The sequence below is a fragment of the Equus przewalskii genome, unplaced genomic scaffold (genome assembly GCF_037783145.1).
Source record: "Equus przewalskii isolate Varuska unplaced genomic scaffold, EquPr2 ChrUn-6, whole genome shotgun sequence".
Lineage (NCBI taxonomy): Eukaryota > Metazoa > Chordata > Mammalia > Perissodactyla > Equidae > Equus > Equus przewalskii.
In genome coordinates this window covers 2,459,711-2,487,106 of record NW_027228754.1, presented here as the reverse complement: position 1 = coordinate 2,487,106, position 27,396 = coordinate 2,459,711, and the positions used below count along the sequence as shown (strand labels likewise).

The 27,396-nt window shown below is 43.2% G+C and overlaps 1 protein-coding gene across 2 annotated transcripts in view; it reads left to right on the top strand.

Annotated features, from left to right (window-relative positions):
* Nucleotides 1-16,586: 16,586 nt before the first annotated feature.
* CADM3 (cell adhesion molecule 3) overlaps nt 16,587-27,396 on the top strand; it is a 31,574-nt gene continuing 20,764 nt past the window's right edge. Inside the window, exon 1 of one of the 2 annotated variants that reach the window (XM_008524714.2) lies at nt 16,587-17,168. In XM_008524714.2, the coding sequence (XP_008522936.1) occupies nt 17,087-17,168 (82 nt within the window). In that variant the 5' untranslated portion in view covers nt 16,587-17,086. The remainder of the gene's footprint in view (nt 17,169-27,396) is intronic. The other variant, XM_008524713.2, reaches the window with a different exon arrangement.

Here is a 27,396-nt window from a genome sequence, read left to right as displayed (position 1 = left end):
CTCTTTTTACTCCACTGTAGTGTCACCAAATCACTCTTGAATCCCCAATATAGTCTTTCTGCAGAGTGTGGGGAAGGGGAGGAAGGGAGAAAGCAAAATGCTTAGTATTCAGTCTTAACTGACAAATTAGAAAAGCAAAAGGATCGAATAACTTCTTCCTTTCCTGGAATCAGTGAATGCTCAAAATGGAAAATGATTTTAAGATAATTAAGTCTCATTTTTAACTTTACGCATCAGTTGAATTTTTACCATATGATTTTATTATTTTTATAAATTAAAAAAACTAATTTGAAGATTAAATTGATAATGCTAAGTGGGTGAATGTTTGCTCTTTATTTTCTATATTTCTGTAGTCTATAATTTTTGTCAACCCTCTCCATCTGTGATTGCATAAATTAGTAAACTCATGCCCATAGAAATTAAATTACTTATCCAATATTACAAAAATAGACTAACCATTATGGTCCAACTGGAAAACTACAGACTTTAAAGTCAGGATCGACCAAGGTTTGACTCCCAGCTCCACAATGTACTGTGTGATGATGGGCACCTAAGGACACCTAAAGGAACCTCTGAGACTCAGGTTACTCGTCTGATTTTAAAAACTCACACAAGGAATAATGCCTACCTTGTAAGGTCATTATAAGGGATAAATGAGATAAAGGATGAGAAAATCCTTAGTAGACTCCCGCCCAGCAGTCTCTCTTTTCAGAGACAATAGGTTAAGCTCAGGCTCTCTTCCTTTACTCTCCACCCATTCTTCAACTGACTGAGAGCCTAGCTAATGCTAAAATGTTCTCGTTAAAGTCACTTGTGGTCTCTTAATCATCAAATCCAATATCTCACTTCCGTTTTCGCAGCATTTCACTAGTGACCACACCTTCGTTCTTGAAACTTTCACTCCTCTGGCTTCTGTGAAACAGCACTCTCTCCTAACTTGCCTCCTATTTCTCGGCCCCTCCTTTCAGTCTCCTTTGCCAGCCCCTCCTCTTTCTTCTTAAACATCGCTGTTCTAAAGAGCAGCGTTTATCAGACCACCAGTCAGAATGTTAGCAGTATTTTTATATAATAAAATGAAAGAGAAAAGAAATGACAGGATAGGATAGGGCAAGACAGAATGAAAAAGAAAATATCCAAAGGCATCACCCTCTAATTAGACCACGTGTTGTTTCATAAATTTTTTTTCAGGTACACATACATGTATTTGAGTGGGCATGTGTGTTCTAGGTCATAATAAAAAAAATTAATTAATTTCTTCTGTGGGTTGTGGTCAAAAACACTGCCCTAAAGTGTGCCTTGGCTCTCTTCTCTTATATTTTCTCCCTGAATGATCTTAAATAGCACCGTAGCACATACTACCAACTATGAGCAAAAACTCCCATATCCCTATCTTAAAACCAGACATCTCACCTGAAAGCCAGATTACTGTTTCAGCTGCCTTTAGATAACCATCCCTGTATGACTCAGGCATCTCAATTGTAAAATGTACAGATCTGAATTTATATTCCGCCATAAATCTCTGCTCTTCACAATCCACTAGTTTAGTTAATAGTAGCACCATCCACCTACTCATTCATTAATTTATTTATTCCACAAACCCATAAACATGCACTATACATGAAGAAATGTGCTAGGCATTGGAGACACAAAGATAATGCAGACGTCATATCCGCCCTCGATAAAGTCACAGGCAGAAGCAGAAAATAAACAGAATCATAAAACAAAGTTACCCAACTGTAGAGATACATCCAGCATGCTACAGAATCAAAGAATATGGGCAAACTAATCCAGTCTGGAGAGTCTAAGAACATTTTCTGGAACTACAGATCTAAGCTGAGGTTTAAAGGAAGAACACTTGTTAATCTGAGCAAAAAAGCGGTTGGGGTGTGAAGAGTGTGCATGTGTCTGTGTGTGTGTGTGCTCACATGCACATGTGCGTGTTGAGGAAACTGAAGAAGAAAGGCACTCTAAAAAGCAGGGAGCGCAAGGGTAAAGATATAGCCAAAAGCCACCATGTCTATGCAAGAAATTATGAGAAATGAGGGGATGTTGAAGTCCAAAGTCCCAGGTAGGGGGTGACAAAGAATGTGGCTGGAAAGACCAGATCATGGAAACCTTCGTATGTTGTGTTAAAGACCTTCGATTTTAATCCTGCAGGAGACACAGAGGCAGTGAAGGGGTTTAAGTAAAGGAGAATTATGATTTGATTTGCATTTTAGGTAGATCGCTCTGGCTGCTGTGTGGTGGGTAATTTTAAGAGGACACAGTGAGGAGTCTTTTGCAGTCATCAAGATAAGTTATAATGGAGATCTGAACCCCAGGAATAGAACTGGCTACAGAAATAGTAAGTTGAAAGAAGACTGATTTGATAAAAACAGTATTGAGGAGACAGAACTGGTCATCCAGTCACTTATGCTAGAAACCTGGAGTCTGTCAAGACTCCTTCCTTCACCTTTATCCTCCAAATTTAATCATCTACTGAGTTCTATCAGCGCTCCCTCTTTACTAGCTCTCAAATCTATCCCTCCCTGTCCATTCCTATTGCTTTTAGCTTAGTTCAGATAGTGCATCCATTGTAACCAGGGCTACTTGAATATTTTTAAAAATTATTTTTCTTATTGCAGTAACACTGGTTTATAACATTATATAAATTTCAGCTGTCGTCATTATATTTCAAATTTAACATACAGTGGAGAGAGGAAAGACTCTTCAATAAACGGTATTGGGAAAACTGGACAGCCACGTGCAAAAAAAATGAAAGTAGATCATTATATTACACCATACACAAAAATTAACTCAAAATGGATTAAAGAGTTGAAACTATTTGAATATTTCAATAACCCCTCACTTGTCTGTCTGCAGCCATTCCTCCTCCCCTTGCATCCATTTGCCACACCACCAACAGAGCAATTGTGATTTTTCTGGAAGGCAAAACCCATGAATGTTTCTCTATTGACTAGAGAAGAGCCTAAAGGCCATCTATGATCTGATAAATGTTCCTCTTCTCAACTTCACTTACTATTACCTCCCATCACCACCCCTGGCCTTATGTTCTGAAATGCCAAAGTACTTATAGTTCCCTAAAATAAAAAAAATGCAAGAAGTTATGGTTCCATACTAACTAACATGCCTCGGTATGCAATGTTTCCTCTTTCTGAAATGCCCTTCTCTTCTCCGCACCCTCACATCTGCCTGGAAGACTGCTCCTCCTCCTTGAAGTTTCAGCTCAGTTACCTCATTTTCTATAATATCTTCCCTGACATTCACCACAACCCTAAGCAGATTGGGTCACACCCATCTTCACACCATGACTGCACCCTGTGCATATGGTTGCTGGAGCACTGAGCACACTGTACTGCAATCAGTTTTGTCCATGTCTGTCTCCCACCAGATGGTGAGAAACTTGAGTCTTTCTACCCTTTTCAGTCTGAACAGTGCCTGGCACACTACAATGTGTTCAATACATGTTTGCTGAAAAAAAAAAAAAACACGAATGAAGAAACAAATTGACTAGAACAATTCTCTGTCCCCATAACCCAGAGATTGTTCTAGAAAACCAAAATTATTTATTTTTATAATGAAAATATTAGATGGGAACTCTTAAAATGGGACCTGAGGACTTGAGACGTTTTTGGCTGCTCTATCTCAAAATGGAAGTTGAAACATTAAACTTTCTCCAGAGCTCCAGTTGCTATAGCTAGTCTACTGAATATTTCCTATTAAATGGGTTCCCATAAGCTTAAACTCAATACAGTTTAAACGAAATCAATCTTCCTCCACCCCAAAATATTACACCCCACAAAAAGATTCTCCTGACTCCACTGTTTCTCTCTTTGGTTCAGTGTTTTCCAAGTCAGTCACAAACTCCCAAACTGAGAGCCACCTCTGCCTTCTATCTCTCTCCTGCTTCCCATAAACAACATCGAATGTGGCACCTCCTTTCTATTCCCAATGCTGCTGCCCTAGCTCAGGACCGTTTCACTTTGCTCCTAGATTTCTACAATCATCTTTTAACAGACCTCCTTAGAACAAGCTTTCAAAGTTAATTCTTTAGTCACTCAACACATAAGCACATGATCACTGTAAAATAATTAAGTATATAATATAAACAGCTATAGTCCCCCCTTTATGCCATAAATCTCATTTCCACACCAGAAATAATAATTTTTCAGGTTTAACATGTACCTAAATAATAGGAGCACTCAAGCACCTGCAATGTGCCAGGCACTATTCAAAGCATTTTAAATAGATTAACTTATTTAAGCCTCATAACATACAACCCTAGAAGTTATATACTATTATTTTCTCTATTTTCCATACAAGGAAAATACTGAGAGGTTAAGCATCTTGCCTGAGGTCATAGAGCCAGTAAGTAGCTATTCATTTACTTAGACACACATTTATAGACATATAAAATGTAACATATGCACATATATTGTTTTAAGCTTTTTTCCTATTTTACACAAAGGAGATAATAGTATGTGCATTTTTTCGTATTTTCACTTAACAATACATCTTGGTTACTTTCCATGTTGGTATATATAAATTTACCTCATTCTTTTTTAACTGTTATGTGTTATTATGAAGTATGGATATAGTATAATTTATTTAACCAATTCACTACTGATGGATATTTAGGTTGTTCTCCATTTTTCACTACTGGAACCAACGACGTGATTCACATCTAGGTACATAAATCAAGGCACTCATGTGTGAACAGATCTATAGCACAGATTTGTGGAAATAGCACTGCTCATATTTTCATTTTTAATTTTGATAGATTCTGCCAAAATATCTCTAAAATGGCTGCAGAGATTTTCATTCTCACTAACAATAAATGAAGGTGCCTGTTTCCCCAGCGCTTGCCAACACTGGATATCCATCATTTTAATTCTTAACGATCTGATGGTCTCTGATGCTTTTTAACAATCTAGGGTATCTTTGTTCCTTTAACTTATATTTCTCAAAATTCACAGGCAGTAGACCATCTTTCAGAAGTTCATTCGACAGCTATACTCTTTCTGAGAATTCCTACTCATATCTTTTGTCCAGTTTTCTATTGGATTGTCTTTTTATGTGCATTTATTGAATATTTTGCATATTATCGATTTAATATTTTGTTCTATATGTCGTAAATAAAATTTTACCAGTCTGTAACTTAACTTTTAAACTTTGACTATGGTGTCTACAATTATGTCAATTTTAAAGATTCACGCAGTAAACCTTGTGAGTCTCTTCCCTTATGGATTCTGAGTTTTGTGTTTTGCTTAGGAAGGCCTCTCCCACTCCAAGATTAAATATATTTTTCTACAGTGTTTAACAATTTGTTAGTTTTGTTTGTTTATGAAATTTAGCACTTCAATCCATCTGAAATTTATTTTTGTATATGGCATACAGGAGGGCTCGACCTACCCCATCCCAGTAGGCAGACAGGTAATCAATTATTTTAATACCAATTCATCAAACAGTCCAACCCTTAGTTGCTGATTAGAAATAAAGTATACAATGCAGGATTATTTATACACTAAATTTCCACATTGGCTTGTGACTATTCTCTCTCTCCTGTTCCATGGAAATACTTGTGTACGCCTTTGCAATACTTCAATGTTCTCAGTGCCATAATTTAAAATAACCTAGGATAACTGGAAAACCCTCTCCCCACATCCCCAACCCCATGTGTTTAAAAAAAATCATTGCTATTCTTGACTTTATTTTCCTAGAGAATGTTAGTCAAGTTTTGTAAAATAAAATATTGGGATGTAGCATGGGATTGCACTGAATTTACAGATTAAAAGGAAGAAAGAACTAACATCTTTACCATACTGAATCTGAGGATCAATCTTTAAATATCAATTCAATCACATAACATCCTGCCACAAAATTTTTCCCACTGACATTGGGGTAAAGATAAAACTCTTCGGTGTCAGATTTTCAAGCCTTACCCACTCAAATTTGGTTTAAAACCACCTCACCAAATTGATTTCCCTTTATTCTCATCCAGAAAGTTTTTTGAACAAACTAGTATACTTAGTGTATCCTAAATAATCCCTCGTTCCCCTTGCTACAAATGCTGTGAATTAGAGGGAGAAAGCAGATACAGCATTTACCCACACACCTGCACTCTATCCAAGGCACACCATTATTCTTTGGCAAGGCAAGAATGGGTGTATTTCCCCTTACTGACTTAAATCTGAATTTGAGAGCAAAAAGAGGGGATTTCTATGATTAAATAATATATGGCAACATACTGTTCTTTCAGCATTCATGGGACAGAGAACTTAGTGTTGAATGGGATTTGAAACTTGAAAAAACCTTACTGGCCCCCAACTGTCAACATGGAGGATACATTCCCTACAGAATCTCTGACAGATGAGACAAATATTCAAAACGATTAGAACTTAGATAATACTACCTGAGAAGAGAAGACTGAAATTAAACAGAAAAATGTTTTATGTACACATTTAAACTCACAGGAGTTGGGAGCTAGTTCGGCCAAGAAGCTGGGATGAGGCTGCATTACAGCAAAGCAACCACACCGAGGGAGCAGAGGATCAGGAATGGCGAGGGGTCAGGGCGGCCACACGAGGGTAGCAGAGAGTAAGCCAAGCAGAAGAGACCTGGGTAAGATGATCAGGGAACTGGAACTGAAAATCTAGATCCAAGTAGTACTTTACATTCAGACAACGGGCACAGAGCACAATTCTACCGGTACACCCAGGAAGAACAGAGAAACAGCCTCACACATCTACTCCACAGTGAAGGGGGCACAGAGAAAGGTTACTAACATGTATTGAGTTCTTAGCTGGGAGTTTTGCATAACTGTCCTCATTTAATCTTCATAACAAGCCTACAAGATAGATAATAAGAATGTCTAGTGTTTAGCAAATGAAAAGACTGATCTTAAACAAAGGAAGCGGCACAGTTGGTACTTAAGCCCGGGTGAGTCCAACTTCAAAATCCCTGCTTTCTCACTGTCTTGTGCTATCTCTTCAATGAATCAGAAGTGACTTCTCACAGCTGGACTTAGAACCGGTTTAACTTTCTTAGAGCACAACACACCGTCATTCCTGGACCTTCACAGTGCACATCAACATTAGCCATAGCTTCACATGAATGTAGCAAGAATACCCTAAATATCTCTGTCCCCATGTCTGGCTTAGCCACAGGAAAAGCAGCAGCAATGGTCAACCTGACAGGTATTGCACACGGGGATACTAGCCCACAAAGTAGGAGCCCTGAGATTGGAAGCTCTGTGGCAAATCTCATCAGGTGCCACTTGGCAAGGGAATACTACCCCAGCAATAGCAAGCTCTAGAATTTTAGGGCTTGAAAAGATCTGAGGACCAAAATGGACCACAAGTGGCCATGAGTGAGCCAAAGAAGACAGTTTAAAAAATCAAGAATAACAGAAAAACATAGAAGAGAGCCTGGAATAACATCTCATATTCAACTCAAAAAAATCGGCCATGTCCTTACTCACCTACCAGGACCTGCTCTGAACCCAACTATATAAGAGAAAAGGATCAGAGAAGAGGTTCTGAAATGATAAAAGAAGTGGCAGAAGGTTAAGAATTAGGACACTTCACCTGATATACAGGAGGTTGAGGGGCAATTTAATAACAGTCTTAAAGCCTCTAGAGGGACATTATACAGAGGCTGGTAAAGAGAAAGAAGCATCTTCTTTCATGAATCAGAGAGAAAAGCCTTAAATGGCAGTGGGAGGCTTTACTTTGGGCTTAAGAAAAAAAGTTCTTAATTGTAAAATCTAAGTGTAAAGTTAAAGAATGTGGACACTCTTCTCCAAACATGATGGGTGAGCGTGTTCTTTTTCATACGTTCATTCAAACAATATTTCATATTATGTGCCAGGCATCGCTATGTGCAAAATCCTTTCAGTTTCTGGCAGCACAACTTTGCTCAAAATTGACAAGCTTTCTTTTCTCAGGAAGTTTGCGCCTACTGGGAGAAGGGGTACAAACAACAAATAAAAAAAATACAAAAGATAGATTATTAAGAAAATAGCAGCAAATGATAAGTGATTGCAGGAGAATGGGAAGGCCTCTCTGAAGGGGTTACCTTTAAGCTGAGATGTGCAAGCAAGAGCAATTTGCATACAGCAGAGAGGGAAGGTTCCAGTTCAGAAGGACCAGCCAGTGGAGAAGTTCAGGGTGGGCATGAGCTTGGTGAGTTAGAGATACAAAAGGAAAAATAGTGTGGGGCAGATAGTGTGGCCACGAGGTTACAAGAAGTCAGAGAGAGGCCAGATTGCATAGGGTTTTATAAACAAGGGTAGCAATCTCTGGAGAGGAAGAGTCAAGAACACTATTTGTTGGAAGACTCTGATATTTTTGGTTTTAAAACAACACAACTGTGTTCTAACGAACTATGTACACGCATGGGTCTCTCAGGAGTCAGTGAGCTCTTCAGGAGGAAACACAGGCCATGGTGTGTTGTTTCTCAGGATGGTCAGGGCCTAGATATCGTGTGGCAGCGCCTGTCAACAACAAGGTCATGAATCATTATTAACCTATGGGACCAGAATCTCCTGGCTCCCTGTATTAGTTTTAACAGATGTCCCCCATGTAACTCTTAAGATCAAGCACAGATGGATACACTAGTTTGCTGGAATGACCAGGACTGCAGAGACACACCTAAATTAGGATCTCAACTCCACCAGTTAATGTGTGACTTGTGGGAAGTTACCACATTTCCAGAGCCTCATTTTCCTCATCTGTGAAATGGGACTAATACTACCTACAAGTCATAGGTCCATGCATGAAGACTAAACAATACAGCATATGCAAAGTGCCAGGCACGGAGCAGGCACTCTGTGAATGTTGCATGAATAAATATACACAGGAATATACGAAACCTATGAAGGAAGGACAAGCTAAATATATGCACTCACTCTTTGCAACGCTCGCTGTTTTGAGCCTGCCAAATTCCTTACCACCAGCAGAGAGCCCAGGATCTTAGAGAGTGGGGTGGGATCCTGGACCAGAAACCAACCTCCATCTTCTGTCTCCTACTTAGCCTTTCTTATTCTCTCGCCTCCCATTCAAGAGGCCTAGCTATTCTGACTCGCCACGACCCCTTCCCACCTCTAGCCTCCCCTAAAACACAAAACTAGTCCCTCAGCTTTCTTCCCCCTCCCTCTGCCCTGGAGATGCCCCCCAGCTGGTTGCCAAGGAGATGGTCTGGGGAACAGGTGCCATTGAGTGCAGGCTGTTTATGTCAGGAACTGTCTACGGTGACCAACCATCCCAGTCTGTCCAGGACTTTCCCAATTTTAGCACTGAAAGTCCTGGAAAGTATCTCAGTCCCTGGCAAGTCGGGACAGTTGGTCATTGTACCGAAGCCCTTACTCTACACAGTTCTATGTTGCTGTGCACCGTTGTCTGCACCTGTGTGCTCCACAGCTCTGTCCACACTATGTATTGATGTCTGGGTCCTACAACAGTGCTCTGGGTGTTATCTCCACCTTACCCATAGGATCAGACAAGACAACACTCAGTGGGTCCTATTCAGTGTCACGGCACTAAATTTGTGATCCCTAGAAGGGTCAGGCTTCTGAATTAAAGATGTGTCTCTTCTAGTCCATCCATCCACAACTGCCAGAGTTATCGCTCTAAAATGCAAATCTGGCACTCTCATGTCCCTGCTTAAAACCCTTCAATGACTCCTTGTCTGCATCATAAAACGCAATCTTCAGCATAACCTCCCTCCACAATCTCACGACAATTGACTATACTGTTTCCTGCTTTCTACTTTTGCATACGCTGTTCCCTCTTTTGTAATGTCTTTCATCCTTTTTACTGCTGGCCAACTCATAGTCCTTCCTTAAGGTTTTCCACAAATTTAATCTCTGTCTCTTCTCTGATTCTACAGTGCTTTATATATAATTGTACTGTAGCACTTATCACATGGTGTAGTAATTGTGTTTGCCCGCCTTCCCTACTGGACTATGAGTTCCTTGAAGTTTTGTGACTTACTTATCTTTGTATTCTCAAGACCCCAGTACCAGACACTGACATTTTGTTGTAGCATTTTTTAACATTCACTTCCATTTTATAATTCTAAAAAGTGAATCATTACTATCGGATTGGTCTTAATTTTCAAGTATTTCACACCTCTGAATATTACTTATCCCTGACCCTTGCATTATTCCCCACAGATAAAATGAGGCTTAAAAATAGGAATTGAGGATGGAGTAAGAGCATCCACCTATCACTTTATTTTGTAATTAAAAAAAATAAAACCTGGGGGTTTATAGGTTCTTTTTATAGACTTCAATAAAACAGCCGGGTCAAAATGCCCAATTTCGACTAGCATTGTGCATTGCACATAAAAGCTCCATAAATGATAAATGAATGAATGAATGATCAGGGAGTTCTAGTCTGGACATATGATTTTTTTGTGTTCTTTTACTCAAGCATGTACGTTCACCAGGTGTGACTATAAAATGGCAAACTCTTGTTTGCTTTGTTTGTATTAACAAATAAACCAGAATGCCACTGCTCAGGAATTTTCTAGAACTCCTCTTTGGGAGCTGCCTTAAGAACCAATGTATTAGTCAACTGATAGGCCATTTACTATTACTTTACAGCTAAATCTTGTTTTTGTATCACCCATCATGAACTGCCACTTATTCATAAGGCTTGGATCCCAAAGACATTTGGCTATTTTCAAAATTAAAAGCCAACTTCAGAGGATGAAAATTTTCCACAGTTGAAGATATGCAAAAGGATGTGGCAGGCTCTAAAGTCAATTCCAAGAATTACAAAAGGTATCTTGAATAAATGGATAAAAATATGTGTACATGTATATTAGACTCATTCAACTTATTTTGGACACATTGTATTTATATGAATATGTACATACCTGCAGGGAGTATGCTAATGAAATGAGCTTATATACATGGATGTGCTTCTGGAAATAAATGGTTTATCAAGACTGTGAGTATATACACATACCATTTCAGTTTAATTCAGTAGAATTAACTGAGACTCTACTATTTTTCTGTTTCTACGCTAAGCAGTGAGAATAATGAGATTCACAAAATATCATTCCTGCCCTCAAAGAGCTCACAGTTAGAGGAGAAAAACATATAGACAAACCATCACAATACAGTGAAAGCTCTGTCACAGTGGAAGTATCTATTCAATATCATGGTAGCACCTAGCAAGGAGTGATTATCTCTGGGTAGAAGGCTTCACAGAGGTGGTGACACCTAATCAAAGTTTGGATGGATAAACACAAGCACAAGTTTCATCAAGCTTAATGAGATGGGCAATCTAGGTATAGCCAATAGTATGTGCAAAGACACTGAGGCATGAAACAACATAGCGTGTTTGGGAAATTACAAGCCATTTGATATTGCTGGAGCACGGAATGCAAGGGGAGGAATGTGGAGATATTTTGTTGGAGAGGTTACAGATACCCATGTAACTGAGTAAGTGTATTTCTGTTTGCAGATGATTATGTGTGCCTACTGTCTTTCCAAAATACATCAATCAGCTTGTTTGCAAAAGTGGCACATATATTTACTACATGATTTTATTTTTGCCTGAATTTATCACAAAAAATTTCTCAAGTCTCTGCTCATATTTGTTCTATTCCCCTAATACTCTCCTACCTTTTTCTCATCTCCCTCTGTACTCTAGTTATCTTGCTCCTTTTCCCTTTGTATGGTCTCCTCCCATATCGATCTGAGTCCATCTACAGTGTCATAGGTCATCCTCCTTTCTAATAACAAGCAACTCCCCTTCTCTCCTTCAGAATCAAACTCAAATGACCTCTTCTCTAAGAAGCTTTTCTGGCTAAGTCTAATGGTTAAAAATTTAGACTTTGGAGTAAGACAAATCTGTCTTTGGAACCTGGGTCTCTCCTTCGCCATCTTTATGCCCTTGAGCCAGTCATTTGACTGCTCCAGGCCTTGCCATCTTCTGTAAAATAGGGATAACGAACACTGCACAGAGAGCTTGTGAATATGAAAAGACATAAGAAATGTAAAGAACTTAGTCTTGACTCTAGCACATCATTAGCCTTTAATAGTTATTGTTAATCATAAATTCAAATTGTCTAACAATTCTCATGCCTGCACCACACACATACACAGGGTGATTTCATTGGCAGATATTTACCTTGACTTTATCTGCCTTTCTGATGTGCTGTGGGAGGCAAGGCAGCTGTGCTGCAGAACTTCAGCGCAAATGAGGCCCCCAGGGGAGGCACAATATGGTGAGTCTGGGAAGGAGAAAGAGGCTTTTCCTTTCAGTTTGTTTATTTCTATAGTTTGATTATTTTAACTTTATAAATATATTACTTTAATGTTTTAAAGTGTCAATGGGGTTTCTGGGCAGGGAGATTTGAACTTTGTTGTTGGTTTGTTTGTTTAGTTTCTATTTTGCCCTACTATTTATTTTTTAAAAATGCCTAATAACATACTTTCAAGAAACTCAGTATGTTAGAAGTCATTCCGATAAGAATTAGTTAGGATTTAGGAAAAGGCTAATCAAAAGTATTTGTTGGCAGAAAGAGCAATCATCACAAGCTTCAAGGTCAAGCAGACCTTAAGTAGTGGATTTAGATCCACTGTTTACAAATTACATAATCTCATTAAGCCTTTGCTTCCTCATATTTGTAGGACAACTAATAATTCCAACCACATTAGGGTACTTTTAGGTACTTAAATGAGATATATATGTGAAGTACCCAGCGCAAAGTCTGGCATACAATGGGTTCTCAATAAATTGTACCTGTGATCATTTTTATTCATGCAGGTTGCTGTCCTAGTTGCTGGTTTATAACAGGTTAGAATTAAGATTGACAATTAAATTGTGGTTGGTATTAGGATTAGTAGTTAGAGTCTGTAATAGATTAGGGTTAGGATTAAAATTAGAATTCAATTAAGGTTGGAATTAAAATGCATGCAGAGGTTACTATTAACGATAGGGTTAATTAAAACTGGTTAATAGAAGTAGAAAGAAGTATGAGGAGTACTGGTTTAGCAAGGTGGAAAATTAAAGAGGAAAACAACGTGGAAACCTGTGTAGAATTTACTGATAAAGAAAAAGCCATACAGAGAAGAAGGGTTAGATGGGCAAAGTAGAACTGAGCCAAGTCTCCTGAGTTTTTTCCCACAGGTGTTGTCATGTCCCTTCCAGATGAATATGTAGGATTCATCCCACCCAGGCTGAGTTCGCTCCCTCTCCTCTCCCTCCCAAGAGGAATAGCGTGGGGCAAGGAATGCCCCAGGCCCACACAGCTGCGTCTAGCCCAGCACGAGTGCCAGCACCACATTCCACACCCCCAGCTACCCAGGCTGTTGCTGAGTGGACAGGGGCATCTAGGAGCCAAGACCCGCCTTCTTTCCCCTCCCCTTCTCTGCTCCCTGCAATTTTCACTGTAGCTACCAGTTCTTTAATCCCACAGACAACCTACTCCAGACTTTGTGCAAGTCTCTGGGAAACGCATATTGTATGTCAGAGCATTTCAGAGTGGAAAGTAACCATAGAGATCACAATCCAACATGGATACTTTTTTATTTTACCTATTTTCATGATGGGGATAATCCTTGTAGGTCAGTTTTTCTTTGCAAAATTCTATTTCTAGTGAATAGGGTGCCTGTAAGATGTTGGGTGCACGGGTACGAAGGGCATTAGAATGATTATAGGCAAGGAGTTATTTGAGATGGAGACATCTGCATCTGTAGGAAGAACTACCCTTTCACTCTGAGTTACGCAGGAGTGAGGAATTCCTCAAAATGGACACTGCTCAAGAGACCTGGGAATGATTCTCCTTATTCCTCTGGCCCCAAGCGTGCTATCTGCCTCCCCTATCCAACAGCTCGTCCTTTTACTGTAAAGCTGTGTGAACACAGAAAGCCACTTAACTTCTCTGAGTTTCATTTTCCTCATTTGTTCAACAAGGGGTATTAATTAGGTCATCTTGAAGGTCCCTTATAACTCTAATACGCTTTTATTCTATAATTTTAAAAGCCAATGACTGCTTCCTATTCCCACGGCCTAAAGTGCTGCCAAACTGATGCTGATGATGCAGAAAAGAGAAAAGGAGCCAGTAGGAAAAGAGCATTCCAGAGTCTCATTTGCTAGCTCTTAATACTCTCTCCAAAACAGCTCTCCTCCTCTCCTGCCACCCTTGGTTCTTGTCCCACGCAGCTACAGTAGATGGTGGGGCCAGACCAGCAGAGTCACCAGGGAATTCAGAGAGGATAGGCAGAAGGGGATCACTGCAGAGCAGCAGATGGAAAAGAGGATTCTTTAGAGGAGCTCGGGACCTAATCCCACATCCTGCCGTCCCCGTCTCACCCATGCCCACTCCCACACCCCCCATCAGTCACTAACTGCTCCTCTCTTAAGCCCACTTAGATGATCTCCAAGGCTTCTTCTAGTTCCTAAGATAATACCCCTTATCCGTTAAGACTCTTAACTAGGATAGCCTGATCCTTCCCCTCTGATGCTCCATTCTTTGAAAACACACCCACTCCTTTTTCTCTGCATGACTAAACTCATGCCAGCCTGGTATCAACTCCATCAGAAACCCCAATCTTACCCTTATCTCCACTCCTCTCCCACTCCATGGTCCAGACTCTCGCCTCTCTCACATCCAGGTCTTCATATCCCTCAACCACACTACTCCCTCCATCTTTGCCTCTCCGAGATTTCAAGATGTCAGAGAATGCCAAGGAGGCAGAATGGTTTGGAGTCGCTGAGATATGTCAAGCAGGCAAGTCAGGCAACCCAAAGTGGTCAAAAACTGTCCTGCAAATAATTCTTAATAACTACCCAGACACTCACAAAATCTTCAAGAGGCAGGCAGAGCTCTTCTTCCAGAAACCATAGATAAATTCTAGAAACAGTGAGAGAAAAACAATGGGGCAGCCTTCTGACCATCCTGAAGGATCTTCCCAAAGAATATTCTCTCTTGGCTTCTCCATCAGTGACTAACGTTTATATAGAGCTCTACTGATTACCAAGTACATTCCACATCCTCATCCTTGAGTTACTAGGTGACAGAGACATTGAGTCCATCACAGAAAGCTGAAAAAGCCTGTCTAAAAGGGGAAAAGACTACTCAAACATTAAAGATTAGCATAGTGAGGCACAGTCATGAGAGCAGAAAGGGGACTGGTCCCGGAGTTAGAAGACATGCACCCAAATCCCTCATCTAGGGACAAAATATGGTCTCACAGAATTGGAAGGCACTTTAAAAATCATATTGTTCCATGTGCTAGTCAACACTTATGCCTTCTACTACTAACTGTCAGTGTAACCTTGGGTAGACCTGGTGGTCTAGTGGTTAAGCTTCAATGATCTCTCCACCATGGCCTAGGTCCTTTTTCTGGTCATAGAACCCCACCACTTGTCTGTTGGTTGTCATCATACTGCGGTGGCTGCATGTTGCTATGATGCTAAAAGATATGCCACTGGTATTTCAAATATCAGCAGGGTCAGCCATGGTGGACAGGTTTCAGCAGAACTTCCAGATTAAGACAGACTGGGAAGAAGGACCTGGCCACCGACTTCTGAAAAAAATTGGCCATGAAAACCCTATGAATAGCAGTGAAGCATTGTTGGATAGAGCACCACACGGTGAGAGGACGGTGCAAAAAGACCAGGCGGGGTTCCGCTCTGCTGTACACAGGTCTGGTCGGTCGTTAGGAGTCAGAATAGACTCGAGGGCACTAACAACAAACAAAAATAACTTTGGACAGGTCAGTTAACACCCTTTGGACCTCAACTGCACCTATATAACAAGTAGTTGGACTACCACATCTTTTCTAAGAATCCTTATACATGTAAAATTCTTTGATTCAAAGATTCTAAAATTTAGAAATTTATTCCCAAAAGCTAAGTTTGAGCAAATTGGCTCAGAAGGATCCCTTTAAGAGATGTACCAAGACTCTTCCAGAGATACTCCATCACAAAGAACAGCAAACCCCAGGGACTTGGGACTCTTGAGCCAAGAGCAAGTACAGACACCCTGCCTCTCTCATCCATCTTCTATCTGGCCTCAGGAACAAGAACTGTATTAGTCACAGATTCACTGGTCCTTAAGATGACAGCTTCCTGAGGGTCTGGAGATCAGACCCTTCACCCAGGAATCCTACTCCCTAAAACTTGAGAAAGGACAAGATCTTCTGAAAGATTAAGAAAGAAGAAAAATATTGGGGGGAAGGACTGAGAGTAAAGGTGGGGAATAGGAAGGATTAAGTGTTGCTCTGTAGGCTGCTTGGTTGGGCAAAAGTCTGAAGTGAAATCACTGATTCAGAGGGGGAAGAATTTCCTGGACAAGGGATTAAGGGAAATGTTGATCCCCCTGGCCTCGGGGTTTGCTAGGAGACGCTTTTCAAGGGAAATTGCCTGGGGTCACAAATTGTTGCTGGACAGATAACTAGGGGCTCTTGGGTCAGAGGAACATGTTAGCGTTTAGGAAAATGGTCAGGGTTACTGGTTATCCCCGGGGAGACGGCCCTGGGCACACTGTTGATAGAAGGACTCCAGGGCTCACGGGGATCCCCAGTTGCCAAAGGAGGGAGGGCGGGGCTGGAGGATCTCGGGCTAGTGGGCACGCCCTTGCCCAGGCCTGCAGTGGCCGCTCTCGCCAGCTGGCCCAAGGCCCTGTCCGACTCCCCTCTCGCCACCCCAAGCCTAAAAGGGGTGCTTGCCGGGTCCCACTGCTGAGCCAGCTCCCTCCCTCTGCTCCACACCCGCGCCCGGCTGGCGGAGCTCCCGGGGGAGAAGGTGGAAGGCACCACGACGGCGCGGAGGGGGTGTGGGAGGCGGGGGGAGTGGGGAATGCGGCAGCCTGGCCCCCCCGCGCCCAGCCCAGCCCCCCGTCACCCCCCCTCCACCTCCAACCGAATGGTTTGCTCCGAGCGCCCTATTTAATCCCGGCGACTGCAGCAGCGCCAGCTCCCTCCCGGTCCCCGCCTCGGCCCCGGGCTCCGAAGCGGCTCCGGGGCGCCTTTTCGGTCAGGGTCGTAGTCTACCCCCTCCCCAGCCCCAGCCTCTGGGGACCCAGGCTCGCCAGCGCCCAGCAAGGGAGCCGGCCGAGAAGCGCGATGGGGGCCCCTTCCGCCCTGCCCCTGCTCCTGCTTTTCGCCTGCTGCTGGGCGCCCGGCGGAGCCAACCTCTCCCAGGACGGTGAGTGAGGGAGGGGGCGGCGCCAGGGGAGGTGGGGAGTGACCGGGGCGGGGGTTCCGATGGGCAGTGCGGGCGGAGGGAGCCTGTTGGCTTTGTTTGGAACCGGGGTTAAAGTCGTCAGCCGCTGCTAATAACCCGGTGTCTGTCTCTGAGCATCCATGTCTCTGTGGATCGTGGGCATCCGTGTCTATGTGGATCGTGGGCTGTGCCGGGTGTGCACCCTCCTTGTACACTGTCGAGTGTGTCTGCGTGTGCACCCGGGGTTTGGGTCTATTATAAGCAGCCCGGGGTCTGGATGTGTTGATGTCCGTGTGTGTGTCTGGGTGTGCGCGTCTGTGTTGGTGTCTGGTTCTGCGTTTCTGTGTCAGTATCTGTGTGTATGTCTGTGTCAGTGTGTGTTGGGGGCGGAGTGAGATTTGTCGCTGTTTCAGTCAGGGCGTGTGTTGGGTGTTTGTGTATGTATGTCTGGAGGGGTTGGGTAGCCAGTGCAATCCCCCAAACTGCTGTATGCAAACATTTCTGCTCCCCCGCCTGTCCCCACACCCGCGGCGGGGCTCGGAGTGGGCAGGGAAGGGGGCCTGGGTGAGGCTGTGGAGGGGGGCGTGGGCAAAGAAGGGGGGCTTCTCCTTGGAGCAAAACAACAACACAGGGCGGAGGGGGCCCCAGGGCACTAGGGCAATAACCCTAGTGGAGGCAGAAGCTGGGAAAAGAAACCCAGACAGGAGTGAGGAGGTCGGGGGAGGCTGGGCAAAAGGAAGGATCAAGGTATTTGGGGAGGAGGATGCATAGAAAACCCAAAGCTTTCCTGGGCTAAATATTGTTTTTCCCAAATTTGGGGTAGGGTAGCTTGCCTGGCCCTCTTTGCCCCTGTCTGGAACTCAAATATTCTTTGGTTTGTAATGGTAGAGAGATGAAGGGAGAGTGGGGGGAGAAAGGAGGCGGGGCCAGGAATGAGGGGACTTGGGGTAGAGCCCCTCCCGCCCTGGACCCGGCTATGTAGGTCAGCGCTGTAGGGGCACCTCAGCTTTCTTAAAGGCTGCTGACGGTTAATGGGGTGGTGGGGGGCAGTCTGTAGGGAGACCAGGAAGGGAGCCACAGCTCAGAGCCTCAGGTCCCCGGAGGAGGGAGGGCAGGCTATGAAGGGACTAAAGGAATGCATCCTCCCTCCGGTCTCCTCCGCCTGTCAGAGGAGGGCTGGGCTGGGGGAGGGGGGTGAGGAAACGGGACCTCTGCGGAGCAGAGGGATGTGGGGAGAGTGAGAGGGAGGGTGGTGGCTATGCCCGGCCAGATGCCAAGGAAAAACAGAAAGAACCGCAGGGGAGGAGAAAGGGGAGGCGGCTCCTGGGCGATGGACCCAGTGGCCAGCAGGGATGGGCACAGGGCGGGGCGGGGGTGGAGAGGGGAGGGGTTGAAACTGGGAAGATGATGTAGAGAATTTCATCTGAAGAAAATAGGCAAAGAGCAGGGTGCTGGAGGAATAATCACTCCATCTCACCTGACCTCCTCCCCCAGCCCTGTCTCCATCATGATAAAAGAGCCTCATCTGTATGGGGACACTGGGGATTCCCCTCCTCACAGCTGGCTGGCTGGCTCCTTCCACCCCTGTACCTATCAACACTCCCCAAAGGGAGGTCCTGCTGGAGTCAGCACAGAGACAGCAGTTCCTCCTTTACCCTATGTGGAATCCCCCTTCCCCAGAGGACTGTACTCATGACCCTACTCACTGAGGAGGTGAGGAGAGTCCTGAGGGAGGGCAGGCTAAGTGCAAGGCAAGGAGAGTGCTGGATGTTCATGCCTCAGTGACAACTCTCTACTAGGCTTTGACTTTCAACTGCAGCCCCTGGCCTTCCCATCCTGCTAGCTGTGTTAAACAGAGACAAGTGTGACCCAAACTGTACCTGTTCAGCAATGGGAACTGATGGCACCAGGCTTGGACCTAAACAGAAAGAAGTCGTCCCAGAAAGCTGTGAGCTCTTCAAGTCTAGGATGTAAACACTGAAGAACAGAGTCAATCTATATATTAGCCAAGTCTTTCTTCACCAACTATACTATTCTTTCTTCATCCTCAACTTGGGGGCCCAGCCCCTACTCAGGCTTAAGGTTGAGAGGAAGAGAAATGCTCTATCCTTATTTATAAATATGTCTCAGAATAGTGGCTTGAGGAAAGGAGTGGAAGCCACTAACTTCTAAATGGAGAATTTCTAGAGGAGAGTTTGGGAAGTCGGCTATGAGGTGTGTTCCCTAGGAAGAGTCAAATCAAGCATCTTTTTCCTTGTAGAGCATCATCTGTCCAGACAGTGAACACATGCCTGGGGTGCAACGTCTCAAGATGCACTGATGTAGTAGAAACACAAGCACATACGATCTTCTATTTAAATTAATTTTACCTCTTAGTTTCTGGATCAGAGCTGAAAGCAAGCTCTGATAGTGGGAGGTGGGTGCGTAGATTTAATGCTCATGGATGGTGATCCTGAAGGCCATTCTGACCAGGATCATGCAGAAGGTGTGTCTAGGGCCCCTGAGTTGGCCTGCGGCCCCTGAGCAGGGAACTAGGCAGTACATAGCTTACCTGGTAATGTTTGACCAAAACAAGGAGAGATGTGTGTGAAAGTTTAAGGACAAGATACCCTAAAAGACTGATGCTTGAGTGATCGAGGGTATGTGGTAGAGCAGCTATTTTCACTTAGAATAAGGAAAACAAATTTCATGTGCTGCTGAGGTACATAGCTCCCTGGAATACAGCATACATTTTTTAGGCTTCATAAAGCTGAACAGGGACTAAGAGGCTGGAAAAGGGCAAGCAAGGGATACCTGAACCTGGCTATTAGTGCTGTAAGCTAGCAGCTCAGGAATGGTTTAGACATTCAGAGTTTGCCATTTGCACCTTCCTTTTCACATTTCCCCAATAGTACTGGCAGAAGTTGGAAATTCCAGGTTTGGGGGATAAAAGCTCTGTGAACTTAATGTGTCCTGTGGTTATCTCTGTGATGAGCAGCTCGACATTCAACGCTGTGACCAGCCTTCCTTGGATTCTTCCTTTTCAAGTTATTTCCAGCACTCTGTGAGTTGATCTAGCATAGAAACTATAGATACTTTGCTTAAGATCAGGTTATAGCAATTTAACCTTGTACTGCACTGCCCCACACACAAATGTCTTTCCTTTTCCAGTGACCTTCTGCCCACTGCCGTCCATTCTGCAGCCCCCTGGCCAGGTGCCCAGTGTAGAGATCATGCCCAATGTGCCGGAGAAGTCCAGCAGGCATTCACTCTAGAGCTGCCCACAGATCCGCTTGGCAGACCTACTCCATCCAGTTTCTGTTCCTAGTTGCAGCTGTAACTGTTCTGTTCTGTTTCTGTTCCTGTTCTCTTCCTAGTTGCAGCTGTAACCTTTGGGAAGGATATACTTTCCTTTCAGAGATGTGCATTTTCTTGCACAGAAAAGTTGAGACCATCAGAAGACACTGGTATAGTAGAGTTTAGTTAATTCCATGCAGACCCAGTCTGTAGGGCTCAAGCTGTGGCATATTAACTGCCTATTCAGGAGTTACAGCAAAGATTTTATCCTAAGCTCTCTCTAGGGCTGGGGAAAACTGTTGGTTTTAGTGGTTTCCTCTAGGGCAGTGGTTTTCACACTTTCTTTTAAAAATGTGAAACTTCTTTATCAAATAAATAAAACAGATCAAAGGAGAAGTACTCTTGTTGAAACAGAGAAGACCTGTAGCCCTTTCACACTTCTTCTTGGCTTCCCCACACACCCCATAATCCTTAAGGCACAATCTAGCATTCTGCTACATGCAGTTTGACATCCTCTGCCCTAGACTGACAGTAAATGAGCCAGCTCACTACCCTTGGGCTCTGTCTCTCTCTCCTTCCTCTTCCGACTGAGGAAGAAAGGAGGTCCAAATCTCATTTCAAGAGTGCCTTGTTGGAGACATTCACTATTCACTTGGAGAGTGACTCATAATTCTGCAGCCATAAAATTCCACAGATGGCATCTTTTTGGTGTTCTGGTCACTTTGAAACAGCAGACTGGGTAGTTGTGCCATTGCTCTGTAAATCCTTAGATTTGATTTTGATATTCCTTGCTGTTACTACTTTCTTGCAGTCAAAATAATAATGCAGAATGGGATCAAAAGCTGCCTGTCCTTAAGTCACATGCTAGGAAAAAAATCTTCACAGTCATCACCAGAGAACTAAAGCCCCTGGGGCTATGACTATTCACAGTTCTTGTTGTTTCCTATTCCAGTAGAACTGTATACAGACTCAACAACCCCTTTGTTGTCATCTACTTCTTGGTAATGGAATTTCACCTAAGGCTGGTTCCAGATTCTCCATGAAAGCAAGCTGTGTACTGGACTAGCTCCTTACTGACTACTAAATGAAAATTCCAAGGTATTAGGAAATTTTGGTAATTATATCTTCTCCCTTCATTTTCCATGTTAAAATTTACTATTTCCTGTTTAACCATTGACTATAGGTCCATATACTGGAACATTTTGCTTCCTAGATGAGGTCATGTCCTAGAGGTTCATCCATAAACTCTAAGAGCAATCCCCATGGGAATTCTTATAAGAGATACAGAGAAACAAACCATCAGAAAAAGAGCCTGGTGAAGCAAGCCATCACAAAAAGATTCAGGTCTCTAAGATCTCAGTCACATTAAGAATAAACACTCCATGTAATTGGAAAATGGGGAAGAATAAGTCCCTGGGGCCAAAGACCTGCCTCTTCTTCTAGGATCAGCAGCAATGATAATTCTTTATGAGGTCAAAACTAGCTGATGCTCAGGGTTCCTATAACCTGAGTAAAACTCAATCCAACACTGTTATAGTAGGGAGATCCATCCCTTCTAGCACAGGAAAGTCATGCTCTCAAGAGTCTTGAATACATGGAGCTTTGAGATTTTTGCAAAATAGAGGTTCAGTAAAGCTACATATCCTTCACTGAAGCAATAAGTATTGAAAACAGAACTATTTGTCCCTTTACCAAAATTTCCCTAAGACTAAAGACAGTGACCAAATGTTCCAACTAACACAGAGACCTTTGAGTCCTGAGCACAATACCCTTTTTAAGAGGCATGATCCATTCCTCTTTTCCATGTATGATCAAGACCGAACTATTCACAGCAATTTGGGGTGCCTTAAAACACTCTGACTTTGTTGCATCTCACACCCTATCCGATAGTAATACATATTTTGGCTTCCTCATGCCCTAGTGTCTCTGTGGCACTGTTTCTCTCGTTAGAAGATAATCATAATTTTATTCATAATTGGTTGCAGCAAATTAACCCCACCATCACCATCACCACCACTAATAACTTAAGTAATTGACATAATTACTGAGGCTCATGTTGACAAACTCACTTCGGTGGTGGTCCTCACTTTTTATAAACTCTTGAGTGTGTGTGTGACTGGTTCTAACAAAGTATTTCAGAAGGCCTTTTAGAGAACTAGTGATGGATGTAGCATGATCCTAACAGAAACCCTGATGTCTGTTCTTTCAGTTTGATTGCTTGAGAGCTGGCTGCCTTAACCCATGATCCTGGTTGCCCTATTCTTTGTAGAACAAACTACCTGTGCTTTGAGCTCTCCATGGTGCTAGCCTCTGATGGCGACACTCCAGGCTCTTCTTGCTGCTCTCCATGGTCCTGCTCTCCCTCCAAGCTTCATAATCGCTTTACTCTCCACAGCAGAGAACTCAGAACACGGTTGGAATCTCCCTCCTCTCACCACAAACACACACATGATCTTGGTTATGATCCCTGACCTGCCTCACTAGGAAGAGAGGAATAAAACCTTGAGATATAGATCTGGTGAGTCCTCACAACCATCTAATCAACTGTAGGAAGAGGACAGAAAAAGCAAGTAATTCTGAAGTTGAAAAGAAGTGTTGTTTGAAATGCTTAGGAGACTAAGGCCTAGAGTGACCTCAAATGGCCTCAAAATAACTTTATGTTTTGCCATATGTGGATTTATAGATTTAAAACAGAGCTACAAATAATTATGTCCTAGATTGAGAAAGTATTGCTCATATACCATGACCTCATATACACATAAATGTGGAATGCAAAATGAGTCCTACTCAGTTTATAAGCATGCACCTCTTAACACCACCCTGAGCCTGATGCTTATCTTCCCTCTTCCCTCAACCTTAGCAGTAACTGCAAGGACAATACATAGTGATGGGTTATAAGAACAGATAAGGGAGGAACTCAATATATGAGAGGCATAGAAAACAAATATCAAAACCCTGACTCATGTGCCCCATCTTTAAAACCATCTTGTACAGAACTAAATGACCTTACATACAACCATCCTATCCCAGAGTCCAAGTCATTAGCCAGATCTCAGGAGATGCATCTTTAAACTGGACTCTGCTACTCTTTTGGCGTATCTGCCAATAAAACGATGATGTCAAGTGCGGCAAGGAGCCGAGAATGCTCAGCCCCTGCCAGTCTGAGACTAGACAGCCTGTTCGTCTCATCATATCAAAACTACGCAAGCTTCTCTTCCCCTAAATGGTGATTTCCCCATGTCAATTTCTGCACACTAGTTCATATAATAGTTAACGCTTATGAATGACCTATAGCAGAGTCTAGTTAAGGAGGCGGACTTCCAGAATGAATTTCCAAGACCCCTCTTCCATTTCCTCATTTGAAACAAGGAGAAACTTCATTCCTCAAGGACAGGTAATGAAAGTGATTTATTTCCATGAGCGAGCCTTCAGGAAGACAGAATTAGGGTTACAGTAACAGCTGGAGTATCTCCCATCTATCTATCTCCCTGAACCTCCTGTTCTCATGAAGAGCAGACATGTTTCAGAAAAGATTCTAATGCAGAGATTTCAACATTTTTTTCAATATGTGTATCATTCTTCCATGTGAGCTCCTACCTCTGGGATTCTTTAACCATGTCATCTCTCTCCGTCATTCTCCTAGAGGTCTCCAGGAGAATGATAAGAAAGCTAAATAATATAAAGAATTAAAGTGTTGTCTTCTCTACGGATTTATTTTTCCTTGCCCCAGCTAGACCTACACTAATTGTGTATTGATTGCTAATTATAAGTACCTTTGGCTCATTTACTTCCAGCTCAGGGTCAGGAAGGTCAGATACATCACCGTTCCCTAGGGAACAAAAGAAAAAGAAATGAAGGCTGATATCTCAGCCACTGATGTTTAAACTAACTATGACTTAGCTTTCCCTGTCCTTCATATAGTCCCAGATAGTGGCAAGGTAGAATGGAGAACTGGGACTTTCAATACCAGACTCCATTGAGAATATGCAGATCCTGGCTTCATTTGTTTAGTTTCCTTCTTCTATGCCCTGGCTCTTTGCTTGCAATTCTGATTCTAGAATTTCAGCCAAAGCCTCAAAGTAAAAAGCTCCAGAAGGTGAGCTGGTTTACTGAGTCTCTGACTTAAATATCTGACACTTCTTAGAAATCCAGCAAGACTCTAATAAGTACATCGAAGACAAGTAACTTGAGACTTAGCATAGCCTAGGTCAGCCTTTGAAGAGCCCGGGGCCAAGTTCTTTCATTATTATAAAATAAGGGGCCAATTTTACCATCTGCTCCTAATCATTTGTCCCCTAGCAAATGCAAAAATGACAGTGGGACAATTGTACTCACTTATTCTTCCTAGTTCTTACTCTAGTTCTTAAGGATGAAATCTTTCCAAACACATATTATATGTTTCCTCCCTTAATCTCTATCCTATAATCTCAAACAAATATAAAAACCACCACCACTAAGCCTCTGGGCCTCACATATTCTCATTTATCCTCAACTGCTGCTTTATGCCAACTCTTTTCTGGTTTCCAAGCCCTGGAGTCCAGTGTCAGTGACAGATGGACTGAGCCTCAGCCCTGGGGAGGAGAGGATTCTGGTCCTCTCCTGGGGAGTATGAGCAGAAGAGAGAGCCTGAATTCTGCTTTGGGGAGAATCTCTGAGTTTAAGCCATATGGTTTTCTGGAAGTAAGGGGTTCTGATTAATAATGGCATTGTGAAAAGGGCTCTGTATCTGGGTCACAAGAAAAACGGAGTGTTTATGTCAGAAAAAAAAAAACAGCCATATGAATAGTGAAAATTGTAGTATGTTGGGTGTGTGTGCGTGTGCGTGTTGAGGGATACATGCTGAAGCAGAGAAAGAGGGTAACCAGGTCGGAATATATATGCATCTTGGAAAACAAAAACAAGTGTACACCTGTACACCTGCATCAAAGGAGAGACACTCGATGGTTTAAGAGGGGAAGAAGACATCTTTGGGTCAGGACAGTATTATTTGCTGTTTTGGGAACTGTGAGGTCTGTAGACTTGGAAGAATGTGTGTGTTTCATAGAAGAGTTAAATTCCCAGAAAGGCACAAAGTAAGGCTAATTGAACAATGTGCCACTCTGAAAAATACATTTTTTTTAAAGGTTGGCCCCTGAGCTAACATCTGTTGCCAATCTTTTCCTTCCCCTTCCCCTTCTCCTTCTTCTCCCCAAAACCCCCTAGTACATAGTTGTATATTCTAGCTGTGAGTGCCTCTGGTTGTGCTATATGGGATGCCGCCTCAGCATGGCTTGATGAGCGATGCCATGTCCGCGCCCAGGATCTGAACCAGGGAAACCCTGGGCTGCCGAAGCGGAGCAAGCAAACTTAACCACTCAGCCACGGGGCCAGCCCCTGAAAAATACATTTTTTAAGCAAGAAAAGTGAAGGGAAGAGACTAGATCTCAGTTAGGATTGGGGAGAGGGGAACCTGGAGCGTTGCAGGTGTGTGGAGCTGAACACATTTCTCTTCATGTAGCGTTCCTAACCACTGCCCTGAGCCTGTCATCCACCCCCTGACTCGTGGCCACCTAGTGAAGGGAAGCAGTCAAACAAGTCAGTAAAATCAGAATCAGCCAAGACGAATGCTTTCTTGCCTGACATCCAACAAATTAAACTTTTTCACAGCATTGTTATACCACCACACCAAGCCATCAGCCTGAAATATCTAAAGTGCGGCATACAGAGCAAAGGAGAATAAGATAGAGCCTGTTGAGGAAGGGAATTCATCCCTGCACTCAAACAGGTATTGAGGCTCTGGAGGGTGGGAGCAAGGCTCTGGAACCTGGGCTCACACTTCTCATCCTTAGGGAATCTATACTCTCCTTCTCCCCAATGTCCCTGGGCTTTCTTGCCCATTCCTAGTCCCTAGTTTGCCATGTTAAACGTATTTTCCAATGAGCTAAACTGAATTCTGCTTTCATTTACTCCACACTGACTCTGTTATGTTTCCTTTCCCAAGTACTTTCCTAAGATGGGGGATTTTTTCCCAGTTCTACTGCATACGTGCAAAAGCAGCAAGATAAATGTAAGGAAAGAGTATAAGATTCCTACACTTGGTTCAAGGGACATCTAAGAGTTCAGACAAAGTCTGGCCTCCTGACTCTCTACTGCATTAGAATGCAGATCCCAGGCAGGTTGTACTTGTCTTGATTTCTGAGTACGTGAGCCTGGTGGGAAGGGAATGAGGAGATGGGGATAAATGGACACTCCTAAAATGTCTCAGGGCTGTCATCAACTGGAGTGATTTTGTGCCCGGCCTTAGGGGCTTACCTGAGAAACAACTGATAAGAGTCAGATCCCTGCGCAGAACCAGTTATCCCAGAAGCTCTTACTTAGCCATCCCCTTTGCTCTGTTTCATGTCCCCTCCCAGCCTCTTAGTACAGAAGCTTAGATGCTTGTCTAGAGCGCACAGCCCAGTCCTATAAGGAAGGAACTAATGCTAGGAAGGGGCTCTTTGGGAATCAGATCCCCTTCCTTTGTGTCTCCCAAATGCAGTTCTTGGTACAAGGCAGTATTGGCTACAGAGGGGCTTGTTTTTGTTGGGGGCCAGCCCAGGGCTCCCTCCCAGTGCTAATGCACAGAGAACACTGACTCAATAGCAAATCAAAGCAACAGCTGTCCCCACCTCCTTCTCTGCCACCCACTTCCCAGTCTCTGCTCTTCGGAATCTTAACTAAGTCTCTGAGGGCTCCCCTCCTCCGTCAGCCTACCGCAAGCCCACTTCTGCCTCCAGATTTTTTCTCTCTCTAGTTCCAGAATAGGACATGCTCCTCTGCTTTTTTGTCTCTTCTAGTCTGTCTCCCACTTCACAAGCAGGTTAGCATTCTTCCAGCTCTCCACCATGCAGATGCTACCACGCACACACACACAGGGCCTCTCTTCATAACCATCCTTTTTAACTCCTAAGGGCAT